Genomic DNA, 18,251 nt, shown 5'->3' on the forward strand with positions numbered 1-18,251 from the left:
AGCTTTTAGTGGGGAGTGAAGGTTTTTGTTTGTTTTGTTTATATCTGAGAATCAAATCTTGTCATTGTGCAAATAATTTTAGGCTTTATGATTGCTAGTGCCTTCTGTAAAATGTTGCCACTTTGCTCTCTGCCTGCTAAGTGAACCAGGGAGAGCTAGTTTACATTTATGCGTTTTACTGTTTACCATATTTAATGAAACTGAAATGTGAAGTAATAAATGAAGGAATAGCACACTGGAATTATTCTTTTTATCCCATGAGACCACTTGGAACAAAGAATCAGTGTTTTGGATGCTGGTTAATCAAAATACAATGACTTGGCTGCATTGAAACATTACCTTCCACTTCTTCCCCTACTTCAGTATTTTTAAATATAAACGGAGGCAGTTCAGTGGGATTATGTGAAGGCTGTGCATTGTGTTGTGTGTTGCATGGTTGAGGTCAGGGTCACCTGTGGCTGTCCAGGGCAATAATCAGATGATTGTTGGGCTGTGGCCTGGACAGGCCTGGGTCTGATTTCGGACCCAGGGCTGTCTGGGACAGGGCCAATAATCAGATGATTGTCCCCCTGCTAGGAGTCTCTGATCGATTTTGTACCTGCATTTGCCAACTCCTGGGTATGAGTTTTAAAATGCCCAGCAAGGGAAACCCTTCAGCTCCAACCACTAGAAGCCTCTGATTTTCATCCCCTGCCTCCCTCCCCACAAACCAAAGGCAACCCTGGGCTCTACTGGAGAACCGGGGCTGTCCTGAGGACAGTGTTGTTTACAGAGTTCCTGGGCAATTGCTAGATTGTGGGAGACCAGGGTTGTCCACGTGTAGTAGCTTTTTAATTTATGCCACATGTTAATAGTGTTATAAATGTAACGTGTAAAAGAGCCTTTGGTCTCAGTACAGTGCAAAAAGTTTATTTAAACCCCAAACAAGCTTCAGTTCGTTATTTAATATCATTTAAAAAATATGGAAAATTAAAAAATTTTCACCATTCAAACTGCAAACACGGAAGAATTGTATGTTACAAATCAGCCCAAGAATAAAATTGAACAGAATTAGGCTCTGATAAAACTGGAAGAGACTGATCTATTTTCAAAGTCCAAGTTAAAAGAGATGGGGAAATACAGACAGAAATTATGAAAAGTCGCATTCTAAAAAATGTGTTGGATTTTGACGCATCTACAATATTATTGCACATAACATTTGTTTTCAACTATGACAACATTAAATATTTTTAAAATGCATAGCAGCCTAAAAATGGAGTGATTCCAGTATATCTTTATGATTTAAAGTGTTCCAAAATGAATTGGCTATTTAAGCAAGTTACTTTAAAATTATACCTGTAGTAACATCCAGTATTTCAGTTGTGGAAAAAAATATCCAAACATTTAGCTGTGTTTATTTACTAGACACCTGCATCTGTCTTACTACTATAAGTGCACTGATATATCAGTCCATATTGAATCAGCACCAATAAAAGGAAAACTTACAACATGGCATTTGGCTTTTTTTGGCCAGTGTAGCTGATCAGTGTCACCAATTTAAATGCTGCGTGCGTGTGCATGTGCATGTGCATGGCTAGAAATGCAGCCCAGCAGGTTGGAGAGCAGTATTCGGCCAGTAAGTCTGGGGTGGGAGAGATCCAGGCCCCCACGGTGATGGGGGAGTGGGTCAGGGGCAGGTGCTGCCCAGCTGTGTTGGGGCTCGGAGTGGGATGGAGACATGGGTGGCTCGTTCAGGAGGCAAAGAGAGGGGACAGTTCCCACCACTGTGCACACCCCCAGGGGAGACATGGGGGGGCATGTGTGGGAAGCGGGGCAGGGCAGTGCTTGGGGCAGGCAGAGGTAGCACTGGGAGGGGGGCCTATGAGGTGAGGTTATAGCCACCCCAAAATTCCCCATAGCTTCCCTGCCTACTCTGAGCATAGGCCCAGCCCAGCCCCTTCCAGGTATCGGTCAGTGCACTCCCTGGCCCTGAGCCTACAGCAGGTAGCCCACCCTTGCCCCATGCACAAATCCAGGGGGCAAAGGACCCCCATACCTCGCCTCCCTGTTACCCCACCCCAGACTTACCGGCTGGATGCTACTTTCCAAGTGTTGGGCTGCATGTTGGCTATCATATCAGTATTGGCTGATTATGGCTGGTTAATAATCTGCCACTGGTAGCTAAAATAAATAAATAAAAAGATCTACTGATGCACCCCTACTTATTAGAAAATCCACAGTACCTTTTTGTGCTCAGAGGAAAATCAACATGCTACTTCATTAGATAATTGCCTTCTAATCTAATATGAAGTTGGGGGAAGGAGTCTATTTTGTTTCAAGACTGAAATTGTGTATACTACTCTACTCCTGTATAGACTCTTGTGCTGTTCATGCAGTTAGAGATATTCATTATGATTATGTATTAAATACTAGCTCCATTCACTGAAAAAAATTCCAGTACTGTATTCAATAATTATTGCCCAAATGTCTGCAGTATGATTATTGTGAGCTGTGTTGTTTTGGGTCATTACTATAATGTACATTGGTCTCTTTTTATGAAAGGGAATATATTATATTATTCCTAACAAGCCTGACTAGTTCTCGTTGTTGGGCTCTGTGAAGTTCATATCCTTTTCCACATAAGTCCCATTGTAATCTGATTTTTTTTTTTTTTTTTTTGGCATGTTCACAATGAGGACTTGGGTATGTTCTTGATTCCATAAATGACAAGGCTTTACTGATTTTCAAGGGGTCCAAGCATGGATACAAAGCTTCCCCTGAGCACATCAACCGCAAGGTTGGACATGCAGGTCTACTTTACTGCCCTGGCTGCATGGCCAGGACCCGAGTTAACCTCCCCTAGAAGCTAATTCAGTTAGTCTATAAGATGCATCTCTGCAATTCCCTCTAGAAGCTCCTATAACTAGGACCCGGGTTTTCCGTTCTCCAAAACAACGCAGCAAAACCTGGATATTCTCTTTAATGGAGAAAAATGCAGAAAATGGTGGGTTTCCCCTTGCAGGCTGGCAGAGTTCTGGCCTGAAAGGGGGTGAGGGGAGTGGGACAAGGGTGATCAGCAGGGGGTGCCCTGTACATGTGTGCACATACACATGTGCATGGCAACTGAGCAGCTCCCCACAAGTAAGTCTGGTGGGGGTGGGGAGGGTGTTGGGCAGGTTGGGGGCTGCTGCCCAGCGTGGGTAGTGTGGGGATTGGAGCCCAGGGCTGGAATGCACAGCTGCAGGACCCAGGCAGAGAGCAGGACTGGGCTGTGGGTGGCTCCCCTGTGGGGAGCATGCCTCCCAGATTGGTGGTGGTGGGTGCAGGCTGCCCACTGCAAGCTTGGGCTCCTTGCCCTGCTGCTCTCCCCCAGGGCCTCCACAGCCTGCTGGGCAGGACCCAATTTGGCAGGGAAGCTCAGCGCTGCCACAGTAAGCCCTGTGGCACCATGGTGAGGCACCCTCTGCCCACCCAACAGCAGCAGGGGTGGTGGCACAGAACTGTGCCCCTTGCTGCTGCCAGGCAGGAAGGGGGTGCCTCACTATGGTGGCACAGGACTTGTGGCAGTGGCACCGAGTGTCCCTAGTGGGCCCTGCTTTTCCCTGCTATGTCAGGTCTTGCCTGCTGGGCTGTGGAGGACCCGGGGGGGAAAGTCAGCAGGGCAGTGAGCCTGAGCCAGCAGCAGGCAGCCTGCATCTGCCTCTTCCCCCCCTGGCCCCCGCAATGGGCTCTGCTGTGGCCTTGCCACCCATGGGGAAGTGGGAGCTGGGCTCCACGCTTTGCTCTCTCATAGCAGCCACTACCTCCCATGAGTGGCAGCTGGGGCTTGGGCTTAGCTACAGGAGGCAAGGACTGCAGATCCCAGGTCCCTGGCCCCATAGCCCTGGCAGCTGGGTTTGGGATGGGAGGAGTGAGGGGTACTGATAGAGCCCAGGGGGCTATGGGTGGGGAGTGAGGGGCAATGGCATAGGCAGGACGCTGGCATATCAGAGCTGCTGAGTGCCACAAAGCAGTAGGTGGTGGGAGACAGCTGGAGCTGGAGCTGTATCCTGGTAAGCAAAGGGGGCAGGGGGAGCTCTGATTTTTCCCTAATAAATGTAAAAGCGAATGCCAAAACGTATAGGTATTTAGAATTTATTTTATTATAGTGATTAAAGCACTGGTAGACTTCTGAATTCCTTTAAAATTGTAAATATATCAATAAAATATTGTGTTCAAAGTGGCCTTTCATTTTAACAACGTATATTTTGGAGGGTTTTAATTGGATAACTTGTGATTTTTAAACAGAGAAAACCCATGATCCCTGCTTATAACATGAGAACCATCACGATTTGACTTTATAACTAACTCGCTGATCAGGTCTTGGATGAAGCCTCTATCTGAAAACTGGCCTACTTGCAATTGCAGAAACATAGTATTTATTGGTTGTGGCTGTCGGACTGGAACAGTCTAAAAAAACTGATCAAGCATTCCGAGTACATAGCTGATATCCAGTGTGCGAGGGTATGACACTGCACATGTTATGCTTTAGTGCAGTGAGGGGAAACTGAAGTTTTAGGCCAAAAATCTGCAAATCCAGTTGCTTAATATCAGGAACTGGGCTTAGTCCAGGTTTAGGCATCCACTTGGACATGGCCTGATTTTTTTCAGAAGTGTTGAGCATGGTCAGCAAGCTGGTGCTATGAGATCAGTGGGAGATGCAGGTGCTTGGGTCTTTTTGAAAATCGGAACACTTCCTGTTTAGATGCCTATATTATAGATGTTTGTCAAAAAATCTAAGCCCCAAAGTGGGCTGACGTCTTTTGGTAGGGACAGAAGGAGAGGTGCCATGTTCTGGTGGGTACAAGCTCAGAATATACTAAAGGCACTCTGCTCTTAGACTTTTTCTTACAGGAGGTGATGTGGATGTTTGAAAAAGTAGAAAATGGTTTATAAAATTCCTGAGTATTTCTGGAAATCCCAGTCCTCACTGTATGCATTCTGTGTTATTGTCATCTTATTTTCTAAATACTCCTTTGCTAACCTGTGTTAATTTCAATTTTCCCCCCTGTAGTAATGCGTAGGAATCCATTTGGAATGGACATTTGTTGTCGGAAGGGGTCGAGAAGTCCTCTACAGGAACTGTACAATCCCACCCAGGTGAGTGTCCTGAGGTTACAGTCTAACTTTACAGCCCATCCTACAAATGCAGCCTGTATTAAATAGTAAAGATTTTTTCTTTACTTCTTGTGCTTGTAATTATAATCACCTTCATTGTGGGGATTTGATCCTGCAAGCTGCAGAACTAAGTCCATTTGAGCTATAGAATGAAGGATCAGATTTTTAATGGCACTTAAGAGCCTAATGATGCAGCTGTCTAAGCATTTATCTGCTTCTTTAGATGCCCAAATACCCCTACAATCTGTCCCTCAGTCTTCAACAGGAATATCTTATGGACATGCAGGGGGATGCATAACCTACATAAAAATGTGGGTTATAATAACACAACAAATAATGCTTCCATTTTGGGATTAGCATGTTGAACGGGGGTGGGAAAAATATGGCATGCAGTCTGGATCTGGCCTGCCAAGGGATTTTATCTGGCTTATAACCAGTCCCCTCAGTGCAGGGGGCAGCCCAGGCTGTGGCACGTGTAGCTGGGCGCACCGCTCCCAGGCACGCAGTGGGGCTGGGGCAGTGCAGTGGCAGGACTTAGCTTCCTGGCAGACCTGGTGGCAGTGGCAGTGGCAGAGGCTCCTTTGGGTTGCCACTGCCAGTGTTGCTACTGTGACCGGACCCGTCTTACTGCCCAGGCACCCTAGCCTGTCCACCCTATCCAGGGGCACCGGATGGGGTGGATGAGCGAGGTGTCCATGGACACCAGCGTGGGGCGCCTGCCAGGAGGGCACACTTAACCAGGTGGGTGGAATGGGGCCGTAGGTGAGCAGGGAGTAGCATCTGGGAGCAGGGTGGGTGGGCAGGCCCAGGACCAGGATTGTGGGTTGGTGACAGCACAGACGTGCTCTCTCCCCATGTCCCCACCCTGCTGCATTGTGTTGGCCTCCTCTGCACCTCTCTCCCCTTCTCTGCCCTCCCCCTCCCCCACCAGCCTGCAGCAGCTCACTAAAATTTCCTAAGTGGTCCTCCAGCCCAAATAATTGCCCATCCCTGATGTAGATGGACTTTTAATTTTCCCAGCTTACTTTCCAGTCAAGTCTTGTTGTTGATATGAAGTCCAGACATGCCTAATAATTTATACTATTACTCTTTTTATCATAACTAGGTCTACTGATTTGTCAGTAAAACTGTTTGTGGGGAGAGGTCTTTATCAGTGTGAGCATAGGAAGGACAGTGTGATCCTTGTAGTATTTAGAGTAAAAGAAGTTATCTGAATTTTAGGTCTGTTTGTTGTTGTTGCTTAGGGTACATGCAGATGTAACCCCAGTTAGGTGAACTACAGTGTAACATCAATCTAAGTGATGGTCTGTACAGATGCTAAGGTAGATTAGATTACGTAAAAAATGCCTGGCCCAATGTAACTTAGTTCACCTGAGGATGTGAAAAGAATTAGATCGAAAATAGGTTACCCTGATCTAACAACCAACTGTATGGTCAGAGCACAGCCCCTAGGGCTGTGTTTTTCAACCCCGCCTATTTTAGCTCCCTCAGCCTCTGATGGACAATCCCCCTCCCCCTTGGGCCCTGCACCCTGCACCCCAATCGCAACAACTCCCTTGAAGCAAGCTGTATGATCATAGTTCAGGTACTGCAAATGTGTGTACATACCCTCAGTTTTTCCCATATGGGTACTCAGTTGACATAGTCGAGTACTGCACTTCCTGTTGATAGCAGAGAGGAAGTGCTGCCATTGAAACAGAATGTCTGCTGGCGGCTAAATGTATTTAGTCAGGTTTTAACAGCTGCCTATTATATGCTTATACCTCAACGAACACATTTTGTAAAACTCAGTCTGCTATTAAGGAAAGTGACTATCCTAATAAATCTGACTTGTTAGATTTAACAAGGCAGTAAATGTTTTAAATACCAGTTGATTATGAGAAGAATTGGTATACAACATGCAGAATAAATTCCAAGTGATCTTAAATGTATCTATAAAGAATTGTGAACAGCCTCAAGACACACGAGGGCTCAGCTCTTACAAGCATCTTGTTTCTATTAACAGGTTAACTTTCCAATTAAACTTCAGCTGTGTATAGCTGAGATCACCAGCTTATCAATTTTTGCTTTAACACTTGATGCAACTGATGTGCTATCTCCTGCTAAATGCAAAGTGTACATAAAACTCCATGGATACAAACAATTGCTGCTAAGGAACATTAAAAAAAAAACAACTTAAAAGCTCTTTGGAGAAGGGCTTGGTTGGGGGAAAAAAAAAGTTCTGCCACCTAATTATTATCTTGGGGGTCTATTTCTTATCATTCAGAACCTCCTTGTCTTTTAATATTTTGTTCCCAAAGGTTATCCAGTAAGACAAAGCTCGTATGAATGCATCGGAGCCTTAATCCCACAGACCTTGCAATCATGGTGAATTTAAACATTTTCTGACCTGTAAGCAAAGAACACAGCTGTCGGTTTATTTCACTCCGTCTCTTTCTTTTCTAATACGCGACCCACCTAGGTGAAGCATTAGAATTCCTACCCAGCCTCTCAGGAGAGAGCCAGAAAAGTCAATGTTTGAGTAAGTACAGCGTTTCTTCCAGCCAGTGTTGAACTAAGCAAATGTTCTTCACACGAGAATTTCCAGCAGTACGCTGACATCTTCTGTTCCCAGCACATTAAAAAAACAACAACTGATATTCAACAGTTTTTTGGACTGGACTTCGTGCTGTATGTTGTGCAGGAGTATTCAGGTAGACATGGCTGTGTTTGAATAAACATACAAATGTATGTTTAAAAAAGATGAAAGCAGCAAGACCCAGCAGTTTGATATGGAGGTCTTTATTAAGGCTGTGTGAAACTTCGGTTGCTGATTCAATCTGGAGGAGATTTGGCACGATTCGGCGGCCGAATCTCTGAATCCAAATCAAATCAGGAGACCCACTAATCTCTCTCCAATCAATTTGGAGACATTTGACTATTCGGCCATAGACACAGATTTATGTGGTTTGTTTTTTATTTTCTATGCATCTCGAGGTACCAGGTGTGGCTTATGAATGCTGAGATGGTGGGACAGATGAACTACTTCCAGTCCACTTCCAGGTCTGCCACCAGGTAGAACTCCCTCCCTGCGCTCCCATGGGACACTCCATCCTCCCCACTATCGCAGCATTCATGAGCCATGTCTGGTACCTTGGCATACGTAGAAAAAACATACAAAGCTATGTCGATGGCCGAATCGCAGATTCTCTGAAGCTGAATCGAATCACTGTCCCCCGAATTGGGATAAATCCGAATTGAATACTGCCTGCTTCAAACACGCCTAATATTTATAACCCAATGTGATCTTGGGGTTTTACTAGAATTTTTCTTTTATTGCCTTGATCTACAGCTTGATTTATACTTTTAGTCATAAAAATGTTCTCTCTCTTACCTTTTTTAAGCAGATCAGGTGGCTGGCCTATTGTTTGGGGCAGTGGCTCTTAACCTGTGGGTCAAACCCCCTCAGGTGTTTATCAGCCATTATGAAGGGGAAAGAGATATGAAGTCTTTCTGATTTGTTCTCTTATGATGGAGATTGGAATTGAATGTTACAGGTAGCTCATCATAGGTTATGCTAATGAGATGAAGAAATTTGTGGCTAATGGGAATAAAACAAATCTCCTCTCTTTATATACGAAAAACTACTGGTTTTTTTATGATGGCTTGGCATATTTGATTGGATTTCAGGTGTCAACCAAAAATGCATGCTCACGTGTTTTCTCATGTCCTACTTAGTATTCAGCTTAGCTACCTCAGTAAGATAAAGGGATGAGGAGATCCAGCAGGTATTTGTAGTTCTTCATGTAGGTCCAGGAAATCTCCCTAATTCAAACATCAGACTTTTTTAAACACTGAGAGAAGCCTTGTGGGTATGGCATGGGACTGCTACAGGCTGGCTCAATTTTAATTATTTAAGGGTAGGTGACTTTAAATACTTAATTTCTCTATACCTGTTGTTACATGATCTAAGAACAAGAGAACCCTATTGAGTAGTCAGCTGTGTAGCATTAACATACAGCTTCCAGAATTGTCCAGCCTACTAAACTGTTAGGTGCCACAAAGCCAGCTAATTTGGTTCCTGTGTCTGTCAGAGTAGGCAAGAATTTTATGGTTCACTGGAATGAAAGTAGGGCTGAGGCCTGTTTAGCACTAGGATTGCAGTACTGCCATATGGGTTGCCTTGCATCCAAGTCCATAAAACAAATTTCTGTTGTGTAGTTAGTAACATCCTGTCAGTCTTTAGAAGACCTTTGGTCATGCATTTTATGCCAGACTGTGCAGCATTGTCAAACTAGTTGGAGACTTACTGCTTTATGCCAGCACAGGATCTAGCCAGTAGATGTGGCTGATACAGAGGAGTGTATTTTGAGGTATCCTTTTCTGGAGCTGTGATATGTCCCTTGAATCTCTCTTGGCTAGGGTCAGTAAGTATAACCGTGGTTTAACATTATGGGTTCAAATCCCATTACAAGGCTGATTAAAACTTCTTCCCCTCTTGTGGCTGTCAAGAGATCCAGCTGAATGCAGCATTGCAATTCCAGTCCAGTTCTCAGTAGACAGGGTCCCTTGTCTCAAAAGATCATCCCTTGAACGTGGCAGTAATTGTTGATTCCCATGCAAGATAAATGAAATGTTTTAATGGATGTACATTCATTTACTGTTGGGCAGAAGAGCTAGTATGGGCCCATTCATTCAGGAGACCTATCCTCTTCCCAGAAACACATTGATAGGAACAGCCCTTTTTCTCCCATGCATAGCATCAGGGTTGACGTATAATAATGAGGCATTGCCTGGGTTCTTGTTCCATGCGAAGGATTTTGTTTGCTTGGGCATTCAGTGCAAACCTTTTCCCAAGTATTAACACCCCATTTAAAAATAAAGTCAGTATAGTTGTAGCTTAGTTAAATTGACTAAACTGAATGTTTTCTTTGTCACATGGCTACAGAGGAAGAGGGGAGAGGATTGAGCTTGAAGTGACTGGTGTTATTGTCCTAGGAACATGGGTGTAAGGACCTGGGTGCAACTGAACAAGGACCAAGGGTTTTGCAGGAATGTGACAAACTCACTTTATATCTTGTTTTTGTATTGCAAACCTTAAGAATTTTAAAAACACGGGTAAACAAATATTTGCAAAGCATATTCTTAGCAAATGATAAGTGCCACAGTGTCTTGTAATTTGCCTGACTTCCTACAGCCCCACTGCTCTAAAAATAACAGTTAATTGTGGATCAGCACATTGAGCACAAGTCACTGAAAGTTCAGAATTTGGCAATAACATATTTGAGGCTTGTGCACATCTGTGGGTGACACTGATCTGTCTGTGCCATTGAAAACAGTACAGAATGGCAAGTAATTAATTGCTGAAGTGGACAAAGTGTTAAATGAGGGAAAATAATCACCTTTTTATAAGATGGGGTGGTTTTTCCATACTACTGTGAAGACAAAGTTCACTTTGTATTCTAAAGGAATTTGGGGTGCAGACTATCTAATCTGGCCATTGAGGTATTATGCCACGTTTCTCTTGGTGATATCTGAGGGTGTAGTCGCATGTGTACTTGCAACAATTGCAAATCATTGGAAGGCTGTGACACATTAAAAAAAAAAAAAGTTAGTATGTATGCAGGCATATTACCTTGATATGATCTTGAGATTAATCCTCACTTGAAAGGGGACAGCTTTGCATTGCCAAGAAGGCACTTAATATGCACTAAACTGCTGGACTGTGGGTTTGCTTATGATTTAACTGCATTTAGTCAGTGTTAAGTTGAACATATGACCCTACCCTGAGTGCCTAAGTCCATATGCAGACTGGTGTCAGGTCCTCAAGACTTGTACACTTTGATTTACTGTACTCTTTGATCCCCTCACTTGCTTTCATTCATGAATCATTAGGCTACTTCACCATGGGTCAATCTTCAGCCTTTGTTGTTTTTTTCCTTGCTAAACATGATGCTTGCATTGAGAAGTAGGGCTGTTATGTAGTTTCTACTTGGTAGAGCTGGAGGCAGGATGTCCAGCTATTAGCTAAAGTAGGTGAACCAATGCAGAGCTCCTATCTTTTGACCTCCTACTGCCTTGTACTAGGCTGCTATTTTAGATGAGTGGTTTCTTTTCCATTTTGTTTCTGTCTTTTACCACATCCTTCCAAATGGCTGTAGGAAAGCAAGCTGATCCCTTGTGGACTGTACAATGACTCGCTTGCCTCAGACCGCAAGTTTCTTCTTTCTGGAGGTGTTTCACTATTGTCTGTGGCTCAGGCTGTCTGAGTAGTAGCCAACCCAGGGCAGCCAGCATCGCTTTCTTTCATCTGAGTTGGTTGTTTTCTAACGCACTCGGGTCTACCCTCCCCTGGGGTAACACCACATACAGTTGAGCTGGTTGCTGGCAGAGTGAGGCTTTAGGTGTCTAAGTGTCATGTCTAGACTACCTAGATGGCTTGGAACCACACAATCTAATCTCAGCAGTGTCCATATTTGTCTTTGTGCTTCTAAGTTATATGCACCAAGTACAGTGTAGTTGACTGTGTGTGCCTCTCCATGTACAATTAGCATGCAGAAATATTTATCCCAGGCATAGCATTTATACATGCACCCAGGACTACAACGTGTTGAGTTGGGGTGGAGCAGCCCTGGCTGGCAGAGAGTCTGGGGGAAGGGAGTCAGTCTTCCAGCTTGGGGCTGCTCCTGCCCAGCTCATTGTGCTGTGGAGGGGCTGGCTGAGATACAAAGGAGCTACAGTGCCAGGCTAGCCAGCAGGCAGCCCCCACGCTGTAGCACCCTTGTGCCCCAGCCAGCCCTGGTCACCTTCTGCATGTGCATTCTGGCTCACGTAACTACTGTGCTGTAGGATAGTACTCTCCTACAGTGGAGTTAATTTACTGCACCCTAAAATGGGTGCACATGTAGACAGTGATACTACTGTGGAGCTAATTAGTCAGCTCTAGTAAAACACATGAGTAAATGCACCTTGTAAGTGGTAGGCTGATGCAGCTCAACAGTTTTGAAATTTGGAAGAAAAAAATCCTCAAGATTCTCTATAGATACTTAAAGGTCCTTACACTCTTGGTAAAACAATGGGATTGTAGCAGTGATGTTAACTGAAATTTCTCCTGCCTTTTTTTGTGTACAGTTTATATATAAATGCTGGTTGCCATGCTCCACACCAAAAATACCTATATCATCTTATTATAGAAGTCCTCATGTGGACTGTGCAAAGCTGGCAAATACTGAAGTTCATCTCTCTCTCCTAAATGGCAAGAAATTTGCACATACTAACTCTTTGCACGCAGGACACATTGTCATAAATATACACAGGCATTTGTTGTACATAAGCTGTTTTGATGAGTTCTTTATCAGTGCCAATAGGGAGAATCACAATGGGTGACTTGCTTCTATCTTTATAGACAGCTGTGCTGTTGTAAATAACAACATGGTGAGCGTAGCTCATAATCACAGTTGTTGATTGATCATTTATAAACATTCACAGGGGGCACACAACAGAATAGGGTTCTAGTGAAAACACCCAATGCCCGATGCCAAACTCTGGCTACTTAATCCTATCAGCAGATGATGGCAGGGCATCCAATTAACCTATATTGCAGCAGCAAATGCCCACCAGTGAAACAGGAAAGTAATAATTTACTCCAAGAATGACTCCTTCTGCCAAGACATGCTGTCATGCTTGCAAGTGGTAAAACAGCAGCTGGCTGGGGATGCAATATTACATGAACCTTAGCATAAGCGTAGCATTAGTTAGTGCTATATTATTAATTTCTGATTACAAATGATAAGAACCCATTTTAGAAGCTGGGAAAATTGCTGTTGGCTTTTTCCATTTTTCCTGGTACTGTGCACTTAACATATGCCATGACATCACTGGTACCTATATAAGGCAAAAGGAATTAATCAAACCTGTACAGTTGCTACCATTAGTCAAGGTACCATATTCATCCCTGGAATAAACCTATTCAAAGTACAGTATTGGAATTGCATCAAGAATGAATTTCTGGCCATGTGCATAATACATTGCTCATTAACTTCATGAAATTAAATGAAAATACATAGCCCTCTCTCTGTGTAACTCGAGTTTTCCCTGATATAATTCTCCAAGCAGAAAAGGATGGCATAGGAGCTCTGTTTTCAAAACTGGCTACAGAAATGGAATACTCACCTTATGTACTGAACAAGCACGTAGAGCAAGTATGCAGAAGATTTAAAAGTCCCAGAATAAGCAGTTGGACAGAGAAGTGGAGCAAGGTTTGAAATTTGAGGTCCAAGTTTCAGATCCAAATTCCATTAAAAATAGTGTGATTCTTTCCATTTGCATTTAATTGGCTATGGACCATACTCCAAATCGCTTGCTGTGCTTAATGCTGTTTGATCCAGACAAATATGTGTTCTAAACTGAGTAAGAAGCTTGCCTAATTTTCTCGTTTTTGTTTTGTTTTTATTTTTGTTTGCTTGAAAATTGTATACCAGACTGAATAATGCAGCAGACCTAGATAACTGTATCTTTAAATGCGGGGGAAGGTGGGAGCAAGGGGCAATGTGAGAGTATTGCAAATGTCCCACATACAGAAGCGCAAATTGCTGAAATGAATGCAGGTGTCTGCCACCTTCTCCTCCAGAGACAGAGCATCCTTTCTGTCTGCTCTTTAATAAGCACACTAGCACCACCAGCCAAATGGCTACATCCCAATCCAGTCTCTCACAACTTGCATTTCCTGACTGTTCACACAGTAACCTCTCTTGGTTTGCTTCTGGTGTATATATTTTGGCAGGTTTCTGCAGTGTACATTTGTCAAAACATCTGCAGATTCCTCATTTTGTCATAAAAACAATTCCTTAACTCTGTGCTGGACACTCATAAGCCATATGCAGTAAGGAAAGGTGATTCTCTTTAAATGCAGGGAGCCTCACAACAAGCTACTTTTCCCTAATGATCTGTAACAACTCCCAGCAGACGCAACTGAAAACTGACAGAAGAAAAACTACCAAGATGAGCATTTTTCAGTTATTAGCTGACTACATTTTGGCTTTAAAGGGAGAGAGAAGAAACTGGTCTCATTTCCAGTTCTGCCCGCAGTATTGGATTCCCCGATTTTTTCATTTTTTGTATAGATTCATCATGTCTAAAGTGCAAGTTTAGGTGCTGAGATTTGACTTTTTAGATTGATTAATCGATGTACTTAGTCTGATATAAGGTCAATTCTCTCTGTATATAATCTGCTGTATCTGACCAAAGTTTTCTACAGTAAGTATACTGCATTATATATGTGTACTCACTCACTCACTCTCTGCTCTTCTATAAATATAGCATACAGAACCAAATCAAAATGTTGCCAATTATCCCTTTAAATGATGTGGCTGCAGAAGTTGCTATGTGTTATGATGCTCCTTTGCTGTAGGAAGACGTGACATCAGTCAAAAACTTTTTTTTTCTTCTGGGTACAGTCTATTTTGGCTGTCAGATGCGGCAAATAATTTCAGCTGGAAAAAAATTTGTGGAACTAGAAGCATGGCTGTCCCCTCATAATCAGCAGCCTACCAATTAGGGCGCTCCCATAGGATGCAAGTAATCCCAGCACAGTTCTCTTCCCTACCTGACATGATACAAACCCACATCTCCCATGTTCCAGGGTGGGGTCCTACCTACTATGCAAAAGTCTGTTCTGGGGTAGAGTGCTCTGCTTAGTCTCTCTTGGTGATTCTCTTTTTACTGTGCATGAATAAAATTTTAATGGAATAAAGATAAGAACCGAAGGTGTCCTGCTTGCCACATCGCCATCCTAACAGCAGGATATGAGGTATTCGGGTGAGTCTTTTTCAATCTCTCCAGTACCACTTGGTATAAAATATTTATGTAAGTCATTAAATCGGACACTTGGATGCCTCTGTAGTCTAGTTGTTGAAACATTGAACGAAGGGGCACCTGGACTCCTGTCGCTGCTCCCATGAACCATTTGATTATTTATGCAGAATGAAACAGTATCAACAAGAGAGACTGAGAACAGCCTTCCCTGCCTCCTCCCAGATGTCCGAAGTCTTGCTCTAACTTGGTGATCAGGGCAATTTCCTGGGAGGCAGTCTAGCTGATTTCCCCTGGAGGACTTGATCTGGATCTCCCAGTTGGCACAGGAGGCTGGGATTTGGATACTCTTTGGCAGGTGTGCCATGTCCACCTGAATCACTGGGCTATGGCATCAGTAGGCATCACCACCACTAGCAGTTTTGTGATTCTAGCTTTTTTTCTTCAAATACCAAAGAAACAAAACTTTTCGGATCAAATTAAATATTACATTTAATATGAATATAAATGTTTGGGGGGCAAGGCTCCTTTCAATGAAAGAAGTATTTTCATTCAATCTGAACAATTTGATGTGGCTATGGAATATAAAATCAGTGTTCACTATGGCTTATTTGCAGGGTCAGCATGGTTTGTATTAGTCATTATTATTCATCAGCTTCAGATCCAGACTCCTGAGGTAGCATTCTGTTCTTTCATAGGAGCCTTGGTGATCAGAACTGGTCATCTGTGTCCCAGAAATGCCACTCATCCAGTATGGCATGCTATTTCAGGGCATATTTGTAGCTCTTCACATGAGGAGGGCTACGTATGCAGGAATAGTGTGCCAGGCTGTAAATTAGTAGCATTTTTGAGACTTGATTATTTTATCTATGCCACTGAACTCTGGTACAGCACTGGACAGACTAGAGTTGTATTGTAGTAGACGGACATTGTTTAAGCAAGATTTTCTTTTCAGTAACTCCAAGATTGAAGCATGTCTGTATTTGGCAAGAGTCTTTTTGTAACTTAGGCTTCCTGAGTTGGAGGTGTTGTATAGCCTGGTTTGTCCATTCATAACCTAGAGAAGGAGACGGGGATGGATAGTGAAACTCTACCTAGCTTGAAGTCTAGAGCTGAACTCTCCTTTGACTTTAAAGGGGCCAAGATTTCACCTGGAAGACTTAATCTGGATCTCCCATTTGACACAGGAGAACACTGTAGACGAAGCAGCAACACTTATTTTGCCTGCCTTTTTCCTTATTCAGGGCACAGTAATGCATTAGAAAATATTGAACCGTTTGATTCTAATGCGGAAGGCAGTAGCAAGGCAACTGTAGCTAAATCAAAGAGAGTTTGCAAACCTATGAATTAAAGTTTATGTATATTTGTGATGCCAGGAAAAATGAGGGAAGGGGTGTTCCTTTCTTTCTAATCTTAAATCGCATCTGAACAGTATTCATACCGCAAAATAAATTCAGTCACGGAACTTGAAGGAAAACATTTACACTCAGGTTTTGAGATGTGTTTAAAAATACAGTCCTGTTGCAATCAAAATTATATTAAGCAATTAGCTGCACAGCAAATTAGCAAGACTCTGAAGTTAACTAGAAAATTGATGCCCTAATATAGATATTTCCCTCCTTCCTGTAAATGTGACTACATCCTTTAGATCATTTTAGACAAGCATCTGGGGATTAGTAAGAGGAAGTGGGTATTAATTCAATTAGGTAATAAAAGACACATGCACAGGCTGCCATGGGGAACTGACATTGGTAGCTGAAGTAAAAAATGACTTCCATAGCTAGGACAAGACTTTTTTTTTCTTTTTTTTTTCCCCCCCATTCAAGTCATGCTTGGCTTTTACCGTGCATATATTTTAGTTATGACACATCAGTTGACAGGGTTGTATTTACATGTCATATTTTGGGACCAAAGCCTTGATGTCAATAGATGGATGGAATGCCAGAGAACAGATGCACAGTGGTAGCTTTCAGTTCATTTTGATGCATTAAATATTCATAATAAGCTCAGCTGAAGGAGAAAAGAAATGTTTCATTGAACTGGTACACTGGAAGCTAAAGTCTCTGGATCTTCTCCAAAGTGTAACGTCTTACTTAATGTAAATTGAATGAAGGTCCCTGTGGTGAAGGTGAGATGCAGTATTAGGTAGTTCCACAATTGCTGCTTTCTTCTCTTTCAGAGCTTGTGTTGCCAGTGACAGCATCCTATAAAATAATAGCTCAGAATTCGCTATTCCAAGTGGTGTATGTAAGCATAGTTATATTTTCATGGGGTTTGGACACACAAAAATAACCCTTGTATACACCTTCAGACACTTAAATAGTCATTTTTAAACATTTTCTTCAGTGCATATATTTACAACCTAAAACCAAAAAATCCTTCCACTACCTGTTTTAACCGTGAACACCCTCATACTCCTATAATGTATATTCTTGTTTCACCATTTTCAAGTGCCAATCTGAGTCTTCAAACAGAGGATAGGGATGCTTTATCTGCCACTAGCCTTTGAAACATGTTTTGTAGAGTGTATGCAAGCTATTTGTATGTGAAATGCATATACATGTGTCTGCATGTTGCCACATTGCCACTTTGCTTTGTGTGTATAAGCCACTTAGCACAATGGGGTCCTGACCAATGACATGGGCTCTTGTGGATTTTTCACGTTTTATGAGTAAGTAATAGTCTAATGACCCACAGTAGCTTTGCTTTAGCTGTATGTCATTACACTGTGAGGAGCAAAGCTGAGTTATTCCAGAAGCGCACAAACCGCTTACTAGGGTCTGCAGTGTCCAGAGCACTCTGGCATGTCCTAGGAAGGCACTTAAGGAAGTGCTCAAATCTTAGGATAGGAGTGGTCCCACTGGTTTCATGAAGCTATGCCACGCTGAAGAAGGCCAGGCCTTGGTGCACTCATTGTTCAGCGACTTAAAAAGGAAGTCTAATCATTGTTGTTGGAAGGGCAGTTTTGTATTTTGTGGAGATGGAGCAGGTTAAAATGGTCATATTTATCTTCCCAGTTTGGAATCTCTCTTCTCCACCCCCAGCAATTGTTCTCTAGTATATCATCTCCTTGCTCCTCTCTGATTTTCTCCAACTTAGCTTACTAGAAATAGAATGGTTTGTCAGTGATGGGATGCCAGCTGTGTTTATGGGTGGGGCATTGTCAAAAAGTTTAACCAGACAATTAGAGTGGCTGTGGACAATTGGTGACAAATAAAGGAGAAAGTAAAGTACTGCCTTTTTGTTCTTGTTCTTTTTAAACAAAAATACAAAACTAAAGTAGACCCACTAAGGTTTAAATGTGGTTGGTTTTTTGGGGGTTTTTT

The 18,251-nt window shown here is 42.8% G+C and overlaps 1 protein-coding gene and 1 long non-coding RNA gene across 4 annotated transcripts in view; one reads left to right on the forward strand and one right to left on the reverse strand.

Annotated features, from left to right (window-relative positions):
• CHST11 (carbohydrate sulfotransferase 11) overlaps positions 1-18,251 on the forward strand; it is a 252,261-nt gene that overhangs the window by 97,943 nt on the left and 136,067 nt on the right. For 2 of the 3 annotated variants that reach the window (XM_019544775.1, XM_019544776.1), the window contains exon 2: positions 5,033-5,118. In XM_019544775.1, coding sequence (XP_019400320.1) covers positions 5,033-5,118 — 86 coding nt within the window. Of the gene's footprint in view, positions 1-1,086; positions 1,093-5,032; positions 5,119-18,251 lie in introns of those variants that run through there. The other variant, XM_019544777.1, reaches the window with a different exon arrangement.
• LOC109316578 overlaps positions 5,051-18,251 on the reverse strand; it is a 19,285-nt gene continuing 6,084 nt past the window's right edge. The window contains exons 2-3 of the long non-coding RNA XR_002102875.1: positions 11,562-11,569; positions 5,051-5,144 (exon numbers count right to left, since the gene is read on the reverse strand). This is a non-coding gene — a long non-coding RNA (uncharacterized LOC109316578). The remainder of the gene's footprint in view (positions 5,145-11,561; positions 11,570-18,251) is intronic.

This window comes from Crocodylus porosus, unplaced genomic scaffold, assembly GCF_001723895.1.
Source record: "Crocodylus porosus isolate Cpor-Errol unplaced genomic scaffold, CroPor_comp1, whole genome shotgun sequence".
Taxonomy (NCBI): domain Eukaryota; kingdom Metazoa; phylum Chordata; order Crocodylia; family Crocodylidae; genus Crocodylus; species Crocodylus porosus.